The sequence below is a fragment of the Telopea speciosissima genome, chromosome 3, assembly GCF_018873765.1.
Source record: "Telopea speciosissima isolate NSW1024214 ecotype Mountain lineage chromosome 3, Tspe_v1, whole genome shotgun sequence".
NCBI lineage: Eukaryota > Viridiplantae > Streptophyta > Magnoliopsida > Proteales > Proteaceae > Telopea > Telopea speciosissima.
In genome coordinates, this window is record NC_057918.1 from 4,544,113 (window position 1) to 4,563,374 (window position 19,262).

The 19,262-nt window shown below is 38.2% G+C and overlaps 2 protein-coding genes across 2 annotated transcripts; both read right to left on the reverse strand.

The window, feature by feature from the left end:
* Positions 1-339: 339 nt before the first annotated feature.
* LOC122656262 lies at positions 340-1,860 on the reverse strand. The gene is made up of 2 exons (XM_043850744.1): positions 1,685-1,860; positions 340-689 (listed from the first exon to the last, which is right to left on the reverse strand). The coding sequence occupies exons 1-2, from the start codon at positions 1,776-1,778 to the stop codon at positions 394-396; spliced, it is 390 nt and encodes a 129-aa protein (XP_043706679.1). The 5' UTR covers positions 1,779-1,860; the 3' UTR covers positions 340-393.
* A 1,558-nt stretch (positions 1,861-3,418) lies between these two features.
* Positions 3,419-17,907, reverse strand: LOC122655863 (uncharacterized protein slr0889-like). The gene is made up of 13 exons (XM_043850236.1): positions 17,893-17,907; positions 17,655-17,783; positions 17,435-17,563; positions 16,797-16,991; positions 16,096-16,143; positions 15,864-15,992; positions 13,912-14,036; positions 9,729-9,839; positions 7,271-7,379; positions 4,646-4,764; positions 3,995-4,148; positions 3,701-3,845; positions 3,419-3,620 (listed from the first exon to the last, which is right to left on the reverse strand). The coding sequence occupies exons 2-13, from the start codon at positions 17,778-17,780 to the stop codon at positions 3,556-3,558; spliced, it is 1,455 nt and encodes a 484-aa protein (XP_043706171.1). The 5' UTR covers positions 17,781-17,783; positions 17,893-17,907; the 3' UTR covers positions 3,419-3,555.
* Between the last annotated feature and the right edge of the window lie 1,355 nt (positions 17,908-19,262).

Here is a 19,262-nt window from a genome sequence, read left to right on the forward strand (position 1 = left end):
CTAAGTTTAATAAATAAAATATTGAGAGAGAGAGATGAGGATTATTTATGTTTTCAATAATTCAGATTATAATTTTGCCCCGAAAACCAATTTGAATGGATATCGTGAAATAGCTACCCAGATTTTTATTCAGATTGATTTCAGTTTATAGTTGAAATTGGATGCAAAAATCATATACCGAAGTACTGAGCACTCTAGGAAATTAAAATACCTCACCTAAAATTGAATTTGAAATCAATACCAAAGAGAGCCTCAGTTCCAGGTGTGACTATTTAAAACATCTGAAAAATTCATAGGACAATGATTCATGCTTAATAGATACCCCCATCCATGACAAGTTAAACCATTTGCCAGAGCTATAGGAAGTTGGGGCTAAAGGATGCAACATCAATGTCATGAATCCAATCCCACCATACATTTTATAACTGAGAGAGAGCTGTAGAAATCCTGTTCCATTAATTTCTCTGAGCAATCAATGGATTGAACCTCGCCAGAACCTGGGGAAGCACTCAATGATGAAGAACAAGGGACCTCCATATTCATTGCAGAGCAATCAACGGATTGAAGATCGCTAGAACTCGGAGAAGCACTCAACAACGAAGAAGAAGGGACCTCTATCTCCATTGCTTTCATTGAGGATGAGCCTAGAGCACGCCGAGATCCTAGTCTTAGCTTCTCAAGCGTCGCCTCTGCAGTAAACGATGCTCAATAGTGTCAAATTAACATATAAAACTTGGTAAAGAGAAGGCAATATATATCAATACAGAATGAGCAAAGTAGGTTCACATCACTAGCTGAATTCACTGCAATTAACTAGAAATAAACCATACCATGAATAATCTAGACAAAGAGATTAACCAAATACTTCCAGATCAATTACATTTACCAATGTTTTTGGTTCTTTCTTTTGAATTATTATAATTTAAAGATAAAAAACCATTTCTGAAATTGCAATTAGATATCCTGTCTCTTCCTACAGAGAAATGATAGGTAGGAAACGAAGAAGTTGGTTTTGGGCAGACTAGGAGAGAGTTTCCTGTGAGTTAAATCTAAATGTGGAAGCTACTTTACCTAGCCATAATCTCTTGGGTAACAAATTAGTCGCCAATCTTTGTTAAACTATATCAAATTTCTATCCAACCTTATAGTTTGTCTGCAGTTTAGTTGTTTATCAGCTAAGATCATTTACGAATTGTGTCTGATTCATCACCGCACCATGTTGTCTGGACATTATCAAGCATTTCTGCTATAATTTAACTGTAGACAAACCGAACTATTCTCAGAATAAAGGGTATACAAGGGTTCGCAAAGCCAAAAAAAAATTGCCCAAGGATGAGGAAACGCTACTACTTCAAATCCAAAAGATAAGAAAATTTCTTTTATTAGGGTTTCCATCCGGCAACAATAATTTCAGCAGGACCGACAATATCTTTACACAGTCTAGTCAAATAACCATAGTAAAATCAAAATACCCAGCGACCACTCATATAATTTTGGTTTTGGGATGGAGGTTGCCGTTTATCCAAAAAAAAACCTATATTTACATAAACTTTTAGACTTGGAAATGAAAAGATTTCAAAGGAAACCATATCGCATTCAACATCTAATTAAACGGAACAAATCAAACAAAACAAAACCAGAAATATATACGGAGATAGAGAGGAAAAGAAGTCGGGGATTACACCGTAAATGGAGAGAGCGTCGTTCTTGGTAATCTTGGGAGAAGGCCTTTCCAAGTCCGAGCAGTCTACAGGAGAGGCTCTTACCCTTCCCAACATCTCCGATCTCTGATCTCTGATCTCTCTCTCGCTAGGTCACTCTTGATTCTTCTTGTTTGACGATTCCACAGAAAAACTAAGAGTTTAAAAGGGGCAAAAGTTTGAACAGTAGGAGTGCTCTTATGCCTCCATTTGCCAAAATCCAAAGGAGGCGCCTGCAGTCCGCGCGGCAACGAAAATACCCAAAATAGGAGAGAGAGCGGGAACCCAAAAAAAGAAGAAAGACTGGTTCAGTTCAAAGCGGTTAGACCGGTCTCATTGGTCTGACCGATTCCATATTAGTTCCAAACATTTGATCCTTCATATATAAGGTACATTCATTGGCCCAATATATGGGAAGATATATGATTGAACTTTGTTCCCAATTGCTGTGCCCATCAAAAGAACCTTTCACCAAAACAGGTTTGTATCTTTCTTTTTTTCTGATGAAAAAATCATGTTTGTATCTTATTGAAGTTGCAAGTAATGGTTGGCAATGGGCATTTGTTTACTAGTTTACCCACCTTAGCTGGCCCTAGTTTGGAGGGTAAGAGTAATGAACCAACAACCCACAGCCCCTAGCTTGAACACTTTCCAATCCACATGCCTATTAACTCACATTTATCAAGCCAATGCCAAGTTTATCATTGATGAAGCTTGGAAATTTTTAGGGTAAAGGCCTAGGGACCCCCTTCATCTCTTAGAGGGTTAGGGTAAGGCCAATACTTGACCCTACCCCACCCATTGCCACCACCCTTAATTTGGTTACATTTTTAGAAACTTCATGGATGCAATTTACGATTGTAATTTTAGGGCTGATTTTGGTATAATATCTATTTCAATTTTGGATTGATTTCATGAAATAGTCAAAAAAATTGAAATTGTTTTGATTTTATATTTCATATAACTAGAAATGCATTTGGTAAAAACCCATTTATATTATATGATGAAGTGGGTGAAGAGATACATGTTGCACCCACCTCTTCCTCCTTCAAAACTAACACGGAACAGAAGCATGTTACATCCTTTTTTTTTTTTTTTGTGTTTATTGCAGGTCCAAGAGGACCCACTGGAGAGGGCAGGACGGGGCAGTAATTCCACGTGCTACTGTGTTCCAAGGAACCACACAACCAGGCATTGTTCTTTTCTCCTTTTTTATAATATCAGCCAATTATCGTTTGCAAGAATTGAAACTTAGATTCTAATACAACAGTAAGATTGCTCCATTGTGATCAAGTGAACAAGGGTTTGAGTCTCGTGAAACAGCCTCTCCGCGACCCCGCAATAGTGAGAACCTCGTGCACTGGGTACACCCTTTCTTTACAACTGAGATTCTAGTCCAACATAATGTGTTCTCTCATATATATCAGATCTTCGCAATAGAAGCAATAATGAAAAATTAATCAATACTCTCATATATGTCAGATTTTCTCAATAGAAGCAATAATGAAAAATTAATCAATTTGGTTATCATTTCATGAACACAGCAGCAATTACAGTTTTTATTTGAGTCCACACAATCTTTTGGATCAGAAATGGAAAAAACGAACAAGCCAGATGCTCAATGAATGGAATTTGGGGAGAAAAGAGTGGGGTGGGGGGGAGGACTTTCTGGCTGCATAATGCAGGATTTAATACTGGCTACATGCCTGAAAGTACTGTTCCTCTGATATAGTTGATATTTGTAAAATAAATACATCAAATTACATGCACAGAAAAGACCTTTGTTTTTCTTTGCGCTGGAAAGGAGGTGGTTGGAAAAAGAAAGAAAATCAGAAAGCTTGATCAGTATATCTAGTCACCCTCTCCGAAATATTCTTTCAAAGAATCCACGCTTTTGTACTTTTCTCTCTAGATCTTCGTCTGAAATGTCAAAAGCAACTGTAATATATAACATCCACAGTTGGGGAGGGATATTGATGAACTAGAAAAGAAGAACAAACCTTTTAGTCTTCCAGCAGCATATAGTGCTTCTTCTGCAATAGGTCTCCATTGTTCTGCACAGGAGTAATTGATGCCAAGACCAGCACTGAGTCCTCTCAACAAATGCACTGTGCGGAGAACAGAAAATAGTTCCTCTGGAAAAGTCTAGCCAAAAATGGGGAAAAAAAAAAGAGAGAGCGAGAGAAAGAGTTCAGTTTCAACCACAACTAAGGAGGAAATGGCCTTCAGTTTGACTAGAATGAAGTGGTTTCCCAAGCTGCCACGTATTTGGATGTAGGCAAATTACTGTATACCTGAACAGCAATTTTTTTGATTGAAGATTCTTCTGAAAAGGGTTGCAACATTGTAACGCCAGGAGGCAGTTTTGTGTCAAACATTGTTTGAGCTAACTTCAGCATTTCTCTTTGCTCATCCTTACATGAGCTTAAGGTAATTATGCCAAGCTTCCTGCAGAGTGCCAAGATAAAATAATAAAAAAACATAAAGGGACGTGATAAATATTGAAGAATTAAGTAAACCTGATCTATCAGCAGAATATGGGTCGTGAATGTGGACTAGCAAAGGACAAAAAAGCAATCTGTCAGTCCTAATTAGAAAAATAAACACAGGCCTGATTGGATCATCCATATCATCTGATCTGTCAAACTCATGGATGCTCATAACAGATATAGTGTATTCCTTGGGGGGGGGGGGGGGTAAGAAGATTTAGCTATGGGTTTCTAGGAAAGGGAGACCAGAATATCCAATAGGACCAATCATTTAGGTCGCTTACTTCTCTTTCATCCCCAACATGGGATTCATTAACTCATGCAATGTTGATTAAATAAGCCCTGCATGTGCACCATGTCAATGCCGGCATACTGTCTCTTTTCACAACATTTTCTTTTATTGTTAATTTTTTTTGCAGCATAAAGATCCTGCTGTTTAATTGCAAGATTTAATACCTGTAACTTTGGGAGACCCTTAAAAGGTCGCTATCAGCAATTGCAAGAATGAGATTAGCATATCCAAGCCTCAAGTTTTCTGGGAGATCCTTCACTTGACCATAGTCTAGCAAAGCAACCTGAAAATGTTGGGAAAAATAATGAACTGGATGGACATAGATTTCCAGGGCAAATATTTACCATCAAAAGCTAGTTGCCAGAGAAATAAGGTGATTGTGTACCAGCACTAAATGTGGGTAGACAAGCCCCCCGCCCCCCCTCACACACACAACAGCCTACAGATTTTCTTGGGATGAATAATACACTGCATTAGCTTAGTAACGTAAACAATTAGTTCTGTTAGGGCTAAAATGGCCCTCTTACTCTTCATTACCTGAAAATATCTATGCCAATCGATCTGGATTTTCTTTTTCCTTTTAAATACTCAAGCAATCTGGATTTGAATTGGTATCATCCAGAACTAAGTGTGGAGAACAAGTGATCTTGCCAGCGGATCTGATGCTCCCTTGTATATTTTTACCTGGTAATCGGTCCTGGCTATCCAAGTCTGAAATGCAATGTCTGGCCTATAGTAAAAAACAGGGAAAATGAGAATTCAAGAGATCAAAGCACCTGTCTGGCTGTCCCACATACTTCCCCATCCCATGACCACTGTACCTTCCCTCCATCACCAGTGTATCAAGTATCAATACGTATCGTCTGTATCGAAAAATGTCCCTCCGATACGATACCAAACAAAACGGTATGGGTTGATACGACCAGAGACGAGCCAAGACGGTCAGCTGCAGCAGCGGCGATGGCAGTGGGCAACGACGACGGTGAGAGCAAACTAGGGCAGCAGCAGTGTCACAGTAACAGCGGAGGGATTCTCCACAGACTTTACTTCTCTCCCCACCCCTCTCTTTCCCCTTTTATAGCTAGGTAATCTTTACTGTAGTTTGCCACCCACAGAAGCTTCCATGCACTACCACCTAATGTGCCACATGGAAGGATGATTTGGCAAATCCAACTATTGAATAGGAAAGGCTTGGTCTAGATTGGTAACACAAATTTTCACAGCAAAACTCAATCATTTTATCACCATTGTATTGGCATCTTACCCTTGTGTTTTAAACATCCATTTGTTTTTTCTAAATGTAATGAATCTTCAAAGCTTTATAGTGCCACATGGACAATTCTGATTGAGTTCAAAATTGATAGTATCATGGGGCACACTTGTACATAAAATTTGGGCTTTCACTGATCTGCCACATGGTGGTCGGACCTAATCACTGCTTATTTGAGGTGTATCATGCTTGAAAACAGTATTTTGGATGTATCCTAAACATAACCATGCATTTCTTATGCATTTCTATGTGTATCTTTTGTCTCTTAACATCTCTTAAAATCAACCTCCAGATACTGATACTGTTACATCTTGTCCACTAACCCTCATCCTGCTCAATCTAAGTGATGCAGGGAGAAATTGGCTCCCAAGGTTCTTTTCTAGAACCTGGGCCAAATGCTGGTCAAAATGCCAGCACCAGCCCAAGCCGCAGGCAGGTCCTTGCTGAGTTTATTTTATTTGGTTCTTTTTTGGTCCACTTAGGTCCATTATTTTGGAACATTTGCTGGAGAAGACGTTTTGTATTTTTAATTTGTCTTTTCATGTTCCTAGGTAGTCTTAATTAGTCTTTTAGTTTTCTCAGCTTAGTAGTTATTATATTTTGTTTGTAGTTCTTATGTCTTGGGAACAGCTTTCTAGGTTTTGGGGGTAGTTTTCTATGTCTAAGATTTGTTATCTATGTATGGGGAATTCCAAAAGGGCTTTAGAATTCTAAGAGTCTACTTTAATGCTACTTGATGTACTCCAGGCTTTTAAAGCCTCCCCACCCCACCCACCCCCAAAATCTATTGCAAACCATGGGCTGCTCTGAAAGGCACCCAATGAATTTTTACAGCAAACAATGTGAATATTTTCTCTTAGGTGAGATTCCTACAACGGGCCTAGGTGGGACTCCTATGGCTAGGCAACTAGTGGGACTCTAGCTTGCCATAGTTATCCTACTATCTTCAACATTCATCATTTATCATCCATCACCATTTCCACCTTCACCATTCAAACACCAACACAGCAGGATCAGAACTAACCAAGTCTGACTTAGCAAACCAAAATCGCCGAGATATTGCACTTTTGAGACTCGCAGGCAGTCTCGTCTCGGCTTTTCCAAAAACCAAGAAACTCGGCGAGATCTCGCCGCGAGTTCTCGAACTATGCCTACCCCTACTCTCTTCCAGATTCGATCTTGGTTTGCTTACCCTCTCGGATTTGCTTCACTAAGTGATCCAAATAGCAATCAATTTCAAACTTTAGATTACATCTCATCAGTGAAGGGGGAACTCCCTTCTTTGTTTTGACTTTTTGGTAGTAGCTTAGTACACATGCACCTCTGAATGAAGTTTGTAAACGGAAAACCGAAGATTGCACTAAAAATTACACAGGAATTATTCTTTAGCAATCACTTACAAGTAATATTCTCTGACAAATAATAAAACCTCTTTCCACCTTCCTTACATCATAAAATAATATAGATTAGGAAGAGAAGGAGAGGATTTTATAATAGAAAAAGTTAATAGCCCACTTGCCTCTGAACCCTTACAGATGAGGATATTTCCAGGATGAGGGTCTGCATGGAAGAAACCACTCTTCAAGATCATTTGACCATATGCTAACGTCAAACTTCTAAGAATGTTCCTGTATTCATAGAAGTTTTGATAAAGGTGTTAATATCATTTTGACATTTGCAAAGAAGCTCAAGTGGGAAACATGAATTTTGACTTCCAAATCTCAAGCCCAATTTAAATTGATAAAAAGTAAGCATTCATCCACATATCAAAGAAACACTGAAACAGAGCAGAAAAGAGGCTATCACTGAGAAGTTATAACAAGATGAGAGCACATGTGGAAACAACTAAAGACATGGGGGTTTAGAGCATGGAGGATTTGATTGTTAAATATGGAAATCCATCGGACTTTCAAAGATCAATCAAACCACCAACTACACAGAAGACAAGATTAACAAAGAAAGCCATTTATTTTTAGGGTTTTTTACAATTACCACCCCAAAAACTTTGATTTCTACTATTACCCCCCTAAAAACTTTCAAACAACTATTACCCTCCCCTATTGCATACTAATAACTAACTGGCCCCCACCTTTACATACCCGTAACGGAGAGGGTTAGTCGTGAGAGTGTGCCGTTGTCACGAATTTTCTAGGACCAAAATGCCCTTTTGGGGTGGTAATTGTAAAAAAAAAACCCACCCCATCACCGTCCCTTCTCCTTCTTCTTCTCCTTCTTCTTCTTCCTCCTCTGCAACCCCAACCACCCCAATCTCTCTCTAGCTCTCTTTCCAAGACCTCCTTCTCTATACCCAAAAAACGAAAGAGAGGTTTCTGCTTTTCCCTGCGTCTTTACCTTTTAAAGTGACACCTAACGCGTATAGTCTTTAACCCACCCAATGCCCACCATCTCCACCTCTTTCACTCCTACACTCTCTTCTCCCCTGCTTCCATCATTCTCATTTTCCCTCCATTCTCTCTTTCTTGCTCTCTCTGCAACTGAAGAAAACGACTACTGAAGAGAGAACTAAACAGGAAAAGTGAAAAGCGAGGGAAAATATAGAAAGAAAACAAATACCTTAATTGCTCTGCTCCATTGATGGTTGAGTATCCGAGAGCTTTTCTTCCAATGCAAGCCTGAAATTCCACTTCTTTTGCTCTCCAGAACCACTCTGTTACTTTCCTGGTCTCTTTTAGCTTTAAGGTATGATCAATTCTTTACTCTTTACTTCTCCTTGAATTGCGTTTCCCTAATTTATTTCTCTGCATTTTCTTTTCATTTAAAAATTTCCTGGCTCGTCAATGGTGTCCGCCGTCCGGTGATTTTTGGTTTGGAAAGGGAGGTTAAAAAAAAGGAGGAAACCTTTTGTTCTTCGATTGCATGTTTGGTGATTTTTTTTCTCTTGAACTTCTCCGTTCCTCGTATTGGATACCTTTTTAAGCATTTCCGGTGGACTGGATTATGTTTTGGATTGCTCTAATTTTGTTCCGGTGAATGGAGGAGAAGGTTCAAGGTAAAGAACAGGCATGGAGTCATTTCTTTTCTAATCGGTTGCTGCTCACTGGATTAATGCAGAAACCTCTCTTTCGTTTTTTGGGTATAGAGAAGGAGGTCTTGGAAAGAGAGATAGAGAGAGATTGGGGCAGTTGGGGTTGTAGAGGAGGAAGAAAAAGAAGGAGAAGAAGAAGCAGGAGGAGGAGGAGGAGGGGGAGGGACGGTGATGGGGTGGGGTTTTTTTTTACAATTACCACCCCAAAAGGGCATTTTGGTCCTAGAAAATTCATGACAACGGCACACTCTCACGACTAACCCTCTCCGTTATGGGTATGTAACGGTGGGGGCCAGTTAGTTATTAGTATGCAACAGGGGAGGGTAATAGTTGTTTGAAAGTTTTTAGGGGGGTAATAGTACATATCAAAGTTTTTGGGGTGGTAATTGTAAAAATCCCTTTTTTTTATTGCTGGTACTAAATTGTCCAGTGAATGCACGACTCAGCCCCCTCTGCCGGTGGAAATAAAATAAAATAAAAATCTCAATGCAGTCACTGGATTGATCAGATAATGCACTTCTTCAAATAACTGGTTGAGATAAGACTTAGTTGAGTTGATTATGCACTTTTTCAACATCTACAGCTAAAATTTTTCACAACTTGGATTCGATCAACAGAAAATAAACATATGTTCCCCTGCAAGTATCTGTGGAGCCACAACATCAAAACAGTCATACCTAAGGAAATGAGACAAGTTCTGTAAACCACATTATGAAATCAACATTTGAAAATAAAAAAGGAAAATAACTCATTTCCATAAAACGGGATATATATGATCGAAACAAAGAACAGTCTTTTACAAATAAGGGGCCCTAATGAAATGCAAAATTCAAGATCATTATAGTAGAAGAGGCATGTAATAATAATTTGGAAATAGACAAATAAGAGCAAAGGAGATTTCATACTCTCTAGGATAATCTAAGGGGCTTACTGCTTTGCTACTGCTGCCATCTTACCACCAGGGTTGATTCCTCTTTTAGCCATTTCATCTCCAAGATTCAGGATTGGGATTCCATCTACAAACTCCATCACCAAAGCTCTCCTAACCAAGAAGAGAACACTTGATCAGATAAAAGTAAATAAAATAATATCCAAATTCAGTAAGCATCATAGATGTTTCTTCAATGGGCAATATAATTAAGCTTATGCCTTATGGGTTCACTTCAATCTATAGCATCACAAAACCATAAAATATGTACTAATAGAAATGGGTTGGTGGAAGGCACTAAGACTCGGAAGTGCCACCAAAGAAGAAGATGTAAATAATTTAGGTTCCTCATATTAATGAAACAAAAACCAGTAATCATCCATATTCCTAAAGAAAGGTAAACTGGCCAAAACTTAACCAGATAAACGACAGGCTAGGGGTGGCAAGACCTGATCTGATCCCCAACCACCCCACTGATTCTGGTTTTGTTGGTAGCAATTTTGTTAAAACACCTAGGGAGCCCCAAGCAATTGCCTATCTGCCTAGATTGTCACATGGTGTGGGCTCATTGTTTTCCCACAATCCCTAATACATGCATTTAAAGGGGGTGGGGGGGGGGGGGGAGAACATAATCATACATGTGGTAATGGTTCTAAAACAATTTATCAGGCTAATTGCCTAACCATAAACCATCCATCAGCTATTGCCTGGTTGCCTAGGTGATTGATGCCTTATCATACCTCACCTAGCTGGTATTGCCTAGACACCCTTACACTAACTGAACACCTAGGAGTGACTTGGACAATCTCTCCATATATGCGGTCTCTGATATTCAACATGAATAATAAGTGGGTTAATTTAGGCCCTTTTTGTTGGAAACAGCAAAAAATATTGTGCAATCCCGTTCCTACCTCTTTCCACTCACTGCCAAGTAAAACCGTTAAGGAAAGAGCTATTAGAGGAAATTACCATAGCAAATCAATAGGAATGGAACTCCAAAGTTCACTTTGAGGCTAATCAGTTTAAGCTCATGATAACAATGCATTGCTTCCTTGTTTTTGTAGATAGTCCATAGTCACCACAATGCTTTTCCTCCATTCATCTATCATTTTCTCAGGTTTAATAATTTTCTTAACCAAAAATCAACCTTTACGATATGATCTCATATTTATATTCTTTCTATATTTTATGTTCTTCTATAAATATAACGAATTCTAATTCTATATTCTATATAGAAACAATCCTCAATTCAGACACCATCATGTCCTAAAGATTTCCTATTTCATTTTTATCAAAGTTTCTTTATTTGATGCAATTTAATTCTACGGAAGCAACCTACAGCTTACAGTTTCTCTCTACTATTATGGTATTACCTTCTAAATTGTCTTTCTTTATGTAATTTTCATTTAATAATGGCTGATCATAACTCTTCATGACCAAGAATCATGGTTCTAGTTCGGTTTTCGACATTTTTCGAAATGAAAGCAATATTGAAGGAATACAAGATTTCAGTCGAAAGATTGGTGTTTCACCCAAAATTTCTACGATATGTACAGTTTTGGCCAAAATTTTGACCAAAACGACATTATATCTTATAATAAATACCATATTTGGTTTCGCTAGTTTCGACAGGAAACCTTGGGAAAAACTGTGATATTTGTGATTTTTGGCCAATAGTTTCGATCCATTTCGCTAGTTTCTATAGGAAACCTCGGGGAAACTGTGATATTAGTGAATTTTTCCAAATCACTCCCATAAAAACATGGAACATATTGTTGGAAGGTAAAGGAACGCATTGGAAGCAACAATTTGCTATGTTGTTGGAAGATGAATGCAAGATTCAAAGTTGAAGGTATATCACTTTTCCCAAAAATAAATTTTTGCAAAAAATAGGATAAATACTTGGTGGTTGGAAACAGTAACAACATTCTAGTGGTTTCGATCCTGCCTAGAACTCGATGTGGTACTAGGACTCTAGGATGGGCATAAGGGTCACTTGCTTGTATTCTTGACTCCCATATCTTTTTTTTTTTTAATTGTACGATGAATAATATTTTATAATTATGAAATGGCTTATAATTTTTTCTTTTCATTCGTAATGCATATTTAAGTTGTTTTAATTGAATTACATGAGTTCTAGTTGATGCAGATCCATGGCTGAACCGGCTTGACCCTTCTAACCATCAAGACCAAGATGAACTGGGTCCAATTGGTTTTTTGTGTCCAGTAGGATTTTAGGAATTTATTTTATTTAGGAGGTTAATATATTTTACTTTATTCTGCTTATTATAGAAAGTTGAATATGTAGGAAGAATTTAGCAAGTTTTAGAGTTGTTTTTGGTTAGGAATCTTAGTAGAGTTGTTTCCTTATTGGAGTCTTTTTTCCTTTTTCTTATTTATATGATTGTAATCCAAGGATTTAGACAGATTTAGAATATTGAATGAAATTTTGGTTTGGTACTGCTTCCAAGAGATGTGAGTGTGTGCTCTCTCCCTCCCCTCTCTCTCTTTTACTCTCTCCCTATTCCCTGCGATCTGGTTCCTTTCTCTTCTTGTGTATTTTCTTCTTCTTCTTTTCTTTCTTTCCTGTTCTATTTTATGCTCTGTTCTGGGCGTATCTAACAGCCTCACTCAGTTTGATCAAACTCCTTGAAAGTCATCTATTTGTTCTGAAATTTAGGGCGAAGGGTATACTCCCCTGGGCGATCAGAACCCCTAGGACTTTAGTTGCTGAATCGATCCTACTGAGAACACAACCTTTGACTCATGACATGGCTGGACCTGCAACTACCACGTCTTTCAATTTCAGAGATTTATTCTTAAGCTAATGTTTGCTGGTCAGTGTTTCCATGGTTTGGATTCGATAAAGTGAAAGAATTCAAACCTGTTTCTGAAGTTTCATACTATTTGGAGCCATGCTTGAATGGTTGGGTCGATTTTACGGAACTTCATTCCTGATGGTTCTGTTTTGATCCAAGGTTGAAGACAACCTCGTCTTCTTCCCTCCCTCACAATTTATCCCCATTTTAACCCCTATTTTCAATCATGCACCCACCTTTACCTTTTATTCCCCTTTAAGTTTTATTTCTTCTTTCAAGAATACCCCTCCCCCATCATACATGCTATTCTATTCACTTGTTTTTCCTATTGTCAGGTTGACTTCCATCAATTACAGATTTTCCATCCACTTTGATTATTTGAGTTGTGTAGTATCCGGGTGGGCCCATAGCAAACCCGAATCGGGTCTTCTGATCCAGGTTTGCATCACTAGTAATAAATTTTGTGTGGAATAGGCTACATATTAGAGAATGTATACAGCAGCGTACAGCGTATACTACCAAACTAGGGTCCGAAGTCAACCTAGTATTTTAAGTATTTTTTTTTTAAATCGAAGGGTTCCAATATGTTCAAAGGGCCTAAAATAGGGTTTCCTAAAAGTTTTGGGACCTAATTTGTCCATTTAGGCCTCAAAACCCTCCATCAAAACTTGCAGCCGAAACCTGGAAACCTTCCAGGTTTTGACCAAACTTTTGGTGGTTCACCAAATATCTAGGCTCGAAACTGAAATCTTGAACTATGCCAAGGATGCACCATTACTTTTGAAATGGTTAAAATTTTATGCATACATAAAATATATTATTATCCATAACTTTTTTAATTAAGTAATGAAATTGGGCGGCAAATGTTGCAGGCAGATAAAGACTTTTGGCCTACATAAAATCTGTTTAAAACACCAGTGAACACAGTAGCAATAGTCAATCACATGAGGGTTAAAGATCTTGGAGAAGCATGTGTAGAAGGGAAAATTTTTAACATGTAGATGGATCCTACACTATGTTACACCAGAGAGGGCTAAATTACATGAGGGGAGAGGAGGAGGGCACCTTTTGCACAAACTGCACACAGGAGAGATGATCCCTTGAGTTGACCTCCTGGGACCCTGCACCTACCTTCAAGAGTACCAACTGCACTAGCAGTGGTCTTCAAGAACTGACCATTGAAACATTTCATGCTCTACTATCTAGCATCTAAATAATACATTACACTGAAAAATTGATATCATGTACTCTCCTAAGACCAGAGAACTAGTTGCAAAAAAATTAACCTTAAGAAAGACTGAGTGTTGCTTGAATGAATGTCTCCTTTTTTATATTTTGTGTTCAAATGAATGTCTTTAATAACATACCTTGTCACCATGTCCCGCATCACCCGTGGCACCAAAACAGGAGCCTTTTTGTTGTTAACAGAAAGAAAACTTCGTATTTTCTCCATAGCTTGCGATTCCCTCAGAAAGTCAAATTCAAATCCGATCTTGAATGTTATGCAACCAACAGAGAAAAGGAACAGGATTGATAAGTAGCTTTACATGATCATAATAAGAACTACTAAAAAATAAAAAAGGAACATTCTAAAGAAAATACACATGAATATAGACTTCACTGATGGAAGAAACCAAACGTGAACTCATACAACATGAAGAAGCTTCCACAAAATTATTTGGATAAACATAGGGGACAAAATGCTCAAAGCAAATAATAAAACCAAAAAGACTGGAGCTTACCTAGAAACCACAAGACAGAAATCTGGTGGGATCCAAATATATTAATTGAATACATTAATCAACCTAAATATTGGACACCGCTTTTCCGTGAAAGGATTATAATCTATGAAATATTGGTCAAGTAATTAACAACCTCACTACATCCGTGCATTTCCAATCCAATCTAATATTTCAGTGCTACAGCAGCATTTAGGAATTCAACTAATACAATTAGTAGATAACTAAAACAAAATGAATGCAGAGAAAAGGAATGTTGAACTGCTTGAAAAAATAAATAAATAAGGGCTGAGGATTGCTGCAGCCAGCGCCAGAGCCCCAGCCAATGGGACAGCGTGCAGGGGCATCCAACAGGGGGGCCGCTTTGTCAAATTACAGCCCCTTGTGAGAGGGGTAGGGGGGGCAATGCCGGGAAGGGATCTTTGTCCCAATAAATAAAGCAAAAAGATTGCTGGTTGGACCAACCATGATTCCTTCTTGGTTGGCACACCTATTTGTGCCAAGTGGAAGGATAATGTGACAATTCCTTCCATTGGATGTCTACAGAATGGTCTGGATTAGCCATGGTTCAAATGTCAGCACTGAATTCAACCATTTACCCTTCCATGTAAGTCCATGCATCAAATTGGTAATCCATGCACCCTCTTGGTAGTCCAGAATTTTTTGGTGCTTCATATTGTTATATGGCAAACTCCGTTTGGGCTGAAACTTGGCATGTGAACAGGGAACCTTGGGATCTACTTGTCCACCAAATTTCAGCTCCATACAACTTGCCACCTAGCAGAAATAGACCTGCCAACCAGGAATTCCTTCCTGGTTGGGCCAATCAGAAATCCTACTCCCAAAAAAATAAAATAAGTCGAAATCATAAACTTATGGTTTATGATAGGGTTTAGATGTCATGATATCTATGTCACAGATTCAACCTGACCTACCCAACGAAAGGACATCAGAAACTTATGGTTCTCAATAAGCTGCATTTGCAGAAGTGTAGAGCTACTGCAGTTTATTACATAAACTAGAGTTTGACCCAGCCTCTATAAACATGAATCAGACTGACTCAGCAGATATTGGTAATTTTGTCAGGAGCAAGGTAATTTCTTTGAAGTTTGAAGTGTGTAACTCTTCAATTTTCAGGGCATTAACAATTTCTGAAGTAAACCTCTGACAAAGCTAAGCTCATGTACCATAAACATAGACGTCCAGCTAATCACACAATAGGCTACCCTGTGATTGGCATGGTGCAGAAACTAAGTGCTTATGCCTGGGGGTGTGGGAGGCTAGGTTTTCCCGATCATTAAGTTTGAATTGGAAGGTAAGATCACTATTCCAGTTCTTTACTATCCACTTGTAACATGTGGTTAAACAATTGAAACATTCAGAACATTTGTTTGGCACAGCATACTCAACCGTGTGGAGTTCCTTAATAATAGTGTACCATAAGATGATCGCACACATTTCCTGTCAAACCACTGATTTTGGCATGTGATTAGACTAGGGTAGTAAAAAGTGAACCAACATACAAGCCCATTTTCTAAATACATATACTCAGGGCAGTCATATCAACCAGGACAGTTTACCTGTCTCTCCATTTCCTTGGTCACAGAGAAAAGATCAAAATCAATATCCATCTTCTGCAAATAAAGAGCAAAAGCTTGCAGATTACGGATATCTGTCATCATCAGATCCTGAACTCCAGGATGTTGGACCTATCAATGTATAGAGAAGTTAAAAGCACCATAACTGTATTCAGGTTGTAAAGATTACATGCTTACTTTTTTAATTTAGGTTATATGTTTCCAATCCCCTCACCTTGACAGCAACATCACTTTTAGTACCCCTTAGTCTTGCTCTATGAACCTAAATCAAGCATAAAAGTCCAGGATTAAAGAGCCATAATAGTATCAATCCCCTTAGAAAACAGTGCACCAAACCAGGCTATGAAAAACACCTTTGAACCCCCACCCCCCAAAAGAAAAATTCTAAGAAAAAAGTAGACCCCTCCACCAGAAGCATTGTCAAGGGAGATCTATTCCCTATCCCGAAAGAGGCAGCACACATAAGAGTACTTGATGATGTAGTAATACCATCTCTTTCATTATATTCTTGAACATTGCTGCTAAAAGCAAAACTCCCCTGGATTCAGCAATTGCTTTTACAAGGAATTTATTGTTCTGCTAGCATCTACCTGATTCATTTGTGCAAAGTTTTGTTTTATCATTGGTGAACTAGTTTTCCATGTCTCCACATATGCATAAGGATCCAGAAGTGTGTAAACAATTAGAGTGTCTACATGTAAGGCATATGATTGATCTTCAAGATTCCCCACACATCTGCTTTACCAACTTCGCTGAGCAATAAACTCAGACTCTCAATGTCTCCTCATCAGAGACTTGTTCATAAAATTTTTAAGCTTCAAAGTTCTATCATTGATTCTAAAACTGTAGTTTGGAATAATTTGTTTCAAACATTCCCAAGCCTAATAAATAAAGTTGGCTGAGGGGTGAGCAAACCTGCGCAATCGAAGCAGAACCAAGAGGTTCTATGTCAAACCTTTCAAACATTTCAGCAACTGTTTGACCGAATTCCTTCTCTAGCACAATCTGGACCGTATCAAAAGGGGTAGCAGGGGCTCTATCACACAATGTAACAAGCCTTCTCACCCAAGCAGCGGGTGCCAAATCAGGCTTCCCTATAATCTGAGCAGCCTGATTCAAAATCTCATCAAGCAAACAATGAGAAAACAAGACAATGAAGAAATAAGAAATAACACCACAAGCTAAGAACTAAAATGCATAAAAAGTTTTCCTTTAGCTTCAAATAAGAGGTTGCAGACAACCCACAGTGCCTCCGCAGACCTCTACTTTAAAGAGAATAAAAATCAAAAAATTATTCTAAACTACGAATCAGCCCAAAACCCTGGTTTAACCCATTAACACGCTTGCCTCGAGAATGAGGTAAAAAGACCACAAAAGCAAAACCCATGACCTTAAATCCTTCTTCTCCTTAACAGTTTCAAAACAGAGAGCAAACCCAAAAAAAAAAAAAAAAACAAAGAAGAAGAAGAAAGGGGTAAAATTTCAACCGGAGCATCTAGCCACCCAAAACATGTAAACAAAAACACAATACGTAGATGGCAGAAATTGAATACCTTAAGGAAAAAACCACCGAGTTCAGAACACATGGAATATATCTTTTCGGCTGCAAGTTCATGTTGTGATTCCCACATTGCCTCCGTCTTCTTGACATCCTTCACTAAATTAACTCGAAATTGGAAGACCTGACAAAACCCAACACAAATAGTTCAAAAAATAGCAACTTTTTAAATCCAAACAACGTTCCGCGATCCAGAGAGAGAGAAAGAGAGAGACCTTGTAACCGGCATAGATATCTGCCGCCCGTATCCAAAACTGAAAGGAGCGGTTCCAAGGTCTAAGGTGGGCAGATAACTTGTCACGTAGATCTTCTAGTTGGAGAGAGGGCATTTTGATCTCCATAATAAGGATTCTCTAAGATAAAGAAAAATTTTAAAACAGTGACACAGTTGAGACCAGAACAAGAGATGTTTAAAAATTGATTCTGTACGTCAAACTGTTCAGGGACTTTACCTCTGAGTAGCTCTTGAATTCGATTTTTCATTCCTCAGAAGTCTTGGAAGTTAGAACTTCGAGGCAGAAGGATTGAGGCCTTATAGCAAAGAATGAGATTAATAAAGAGGAGAGCTTTTTTTTGTGGCCGTTTGGGAATTGTGACCCACCGGATGCGTGACCAACTTCCAAGTTCAGAAGCATCTTCAGTGTCGAGACTCTTTTTTCTCTCTTTTCCGTCTTTTGGGTATATAACTAAGATCGCACATACAGGGTGCGACTTTAACCAAAGGAAAATTTTGAAGGGAAAAAATGGTGTCGTATGATGGGAAGCTCTCAAGCTCAGTTTAGGGTGGTAAAATTTGGAAATCATACCCTTATACAATAATAATAAATTATCAAATTTGCATTGTTTGAAAAAAAAAATAAAAAATCTCCACATCACTAACAAAACGCATTCAACTCCACACTTTGGACATGAGCAAGGCCAAAACAAAATTATTTAAGTTACTCTACCAATGGAGTTGAGATCAATCACATTACTATATAAATTGCAAAGATAGGCATATGTTATATATTAATTTGCAGTGTGAGATGGATTAAGCATCTTTATTAATACAAAACACAAAACTCATTAGACATAGCATTTAATTTTAGTTGGGATCGAATTACTTTGAGCACACTACGTATGTATGGATTGCACATCCTTAGTGCATTATGTGGATAGGGAACATATTTAAGAAGGGAATCTTTTTTTTTTTTCGTGGAAGAGAAGGAATTCTTTGTGATTACAAAAGAAAATATGTTCCCTTTCTCTTGGACCACCTCTCTTCACGTACGATGAAGACATTTCTTGTATTTTATCACTATTGAATGTGACTACGAAAAATCCGTTGATTCTCTTCACCGACACTTTCTCTTTTTCTTTTTACTCGAAAAGTGGTTCTTCATGATGGGTGAAAAGAATCTAACCATTGGGGGTGTCATAATGCCCTTTGCCCCTTTCTGTACGAAAGGCCGAAATACACTTGACACTATTTAAAGAGTACCATCCAACCACCAAACCCTTGGATTCAGAGATTCTCTCTTCACTGTATATTAAGGAGAATTCAATCCTTCTTTTAATCAGAAAACAAGAGGAGAAAAACTTCCAAAAAAAATGACTACTTTTGGAGAGGAGAATAACACACTTTATAAAATGTTAAAAAAAAATAACATGTGAGGCAAATTTTATGATCAATAGAGCTCTATTTAATCAGAGATCCTATTCTAAAAGTATATTCCAAACTGCTCCATAGGAAACCTGCTTGAATCCATAATCAAAGAACAAGTTCTTCTTAGCAGCAACCTCCTTCCTCCATATTTCTTGTTGAAACTCCGTCGGTTTCTCAT

What these genes read in the sequence shown, in the direction of transcription:
- LOC122656262 (XM_043850744.1), bottom strand. Translation starts at nt 1,778, where the DNA reads ATGTTGGGAAGGGTAAGAGCCTCTCCTGTAGACTGCTCGGACTTGGAA. An exon ending in CGACGCTCTCTCCATTTACG is followed by an intron (nt 690 to 1,684) that starts GTGTAATCCCCG and finishes CGTTTACTGCAG; the next exon opens with AGGCGACGCTTGAGAAGCTA.
- LOC122655863 (XM_043850236.1), bottom strand. Translation starts at nt 17,780, where the DNA reads ATGGAGATCAAAATGCCCTCTCTCCAACTAGAAGATCTACGTGACAAG. An exon ending in TCGGTGGTTTTTTCCTTAAG is followed by an intron (nt 16,992 to 17,434) that starts GTATTCAATTTC and finishes ATTTTGAATCAG; the next exon opens with GCTGCTCAGATTATAGGGAA. An exon ending in TCAAAAAAATTGCTGTTCAG is followed by an intron (nt 3,846 to 3,994) that starts GTATACAGTAAT and finishes ATTTTTGGCTAG; the next exon opens with ACTTTTCCAGAGGAACTATT.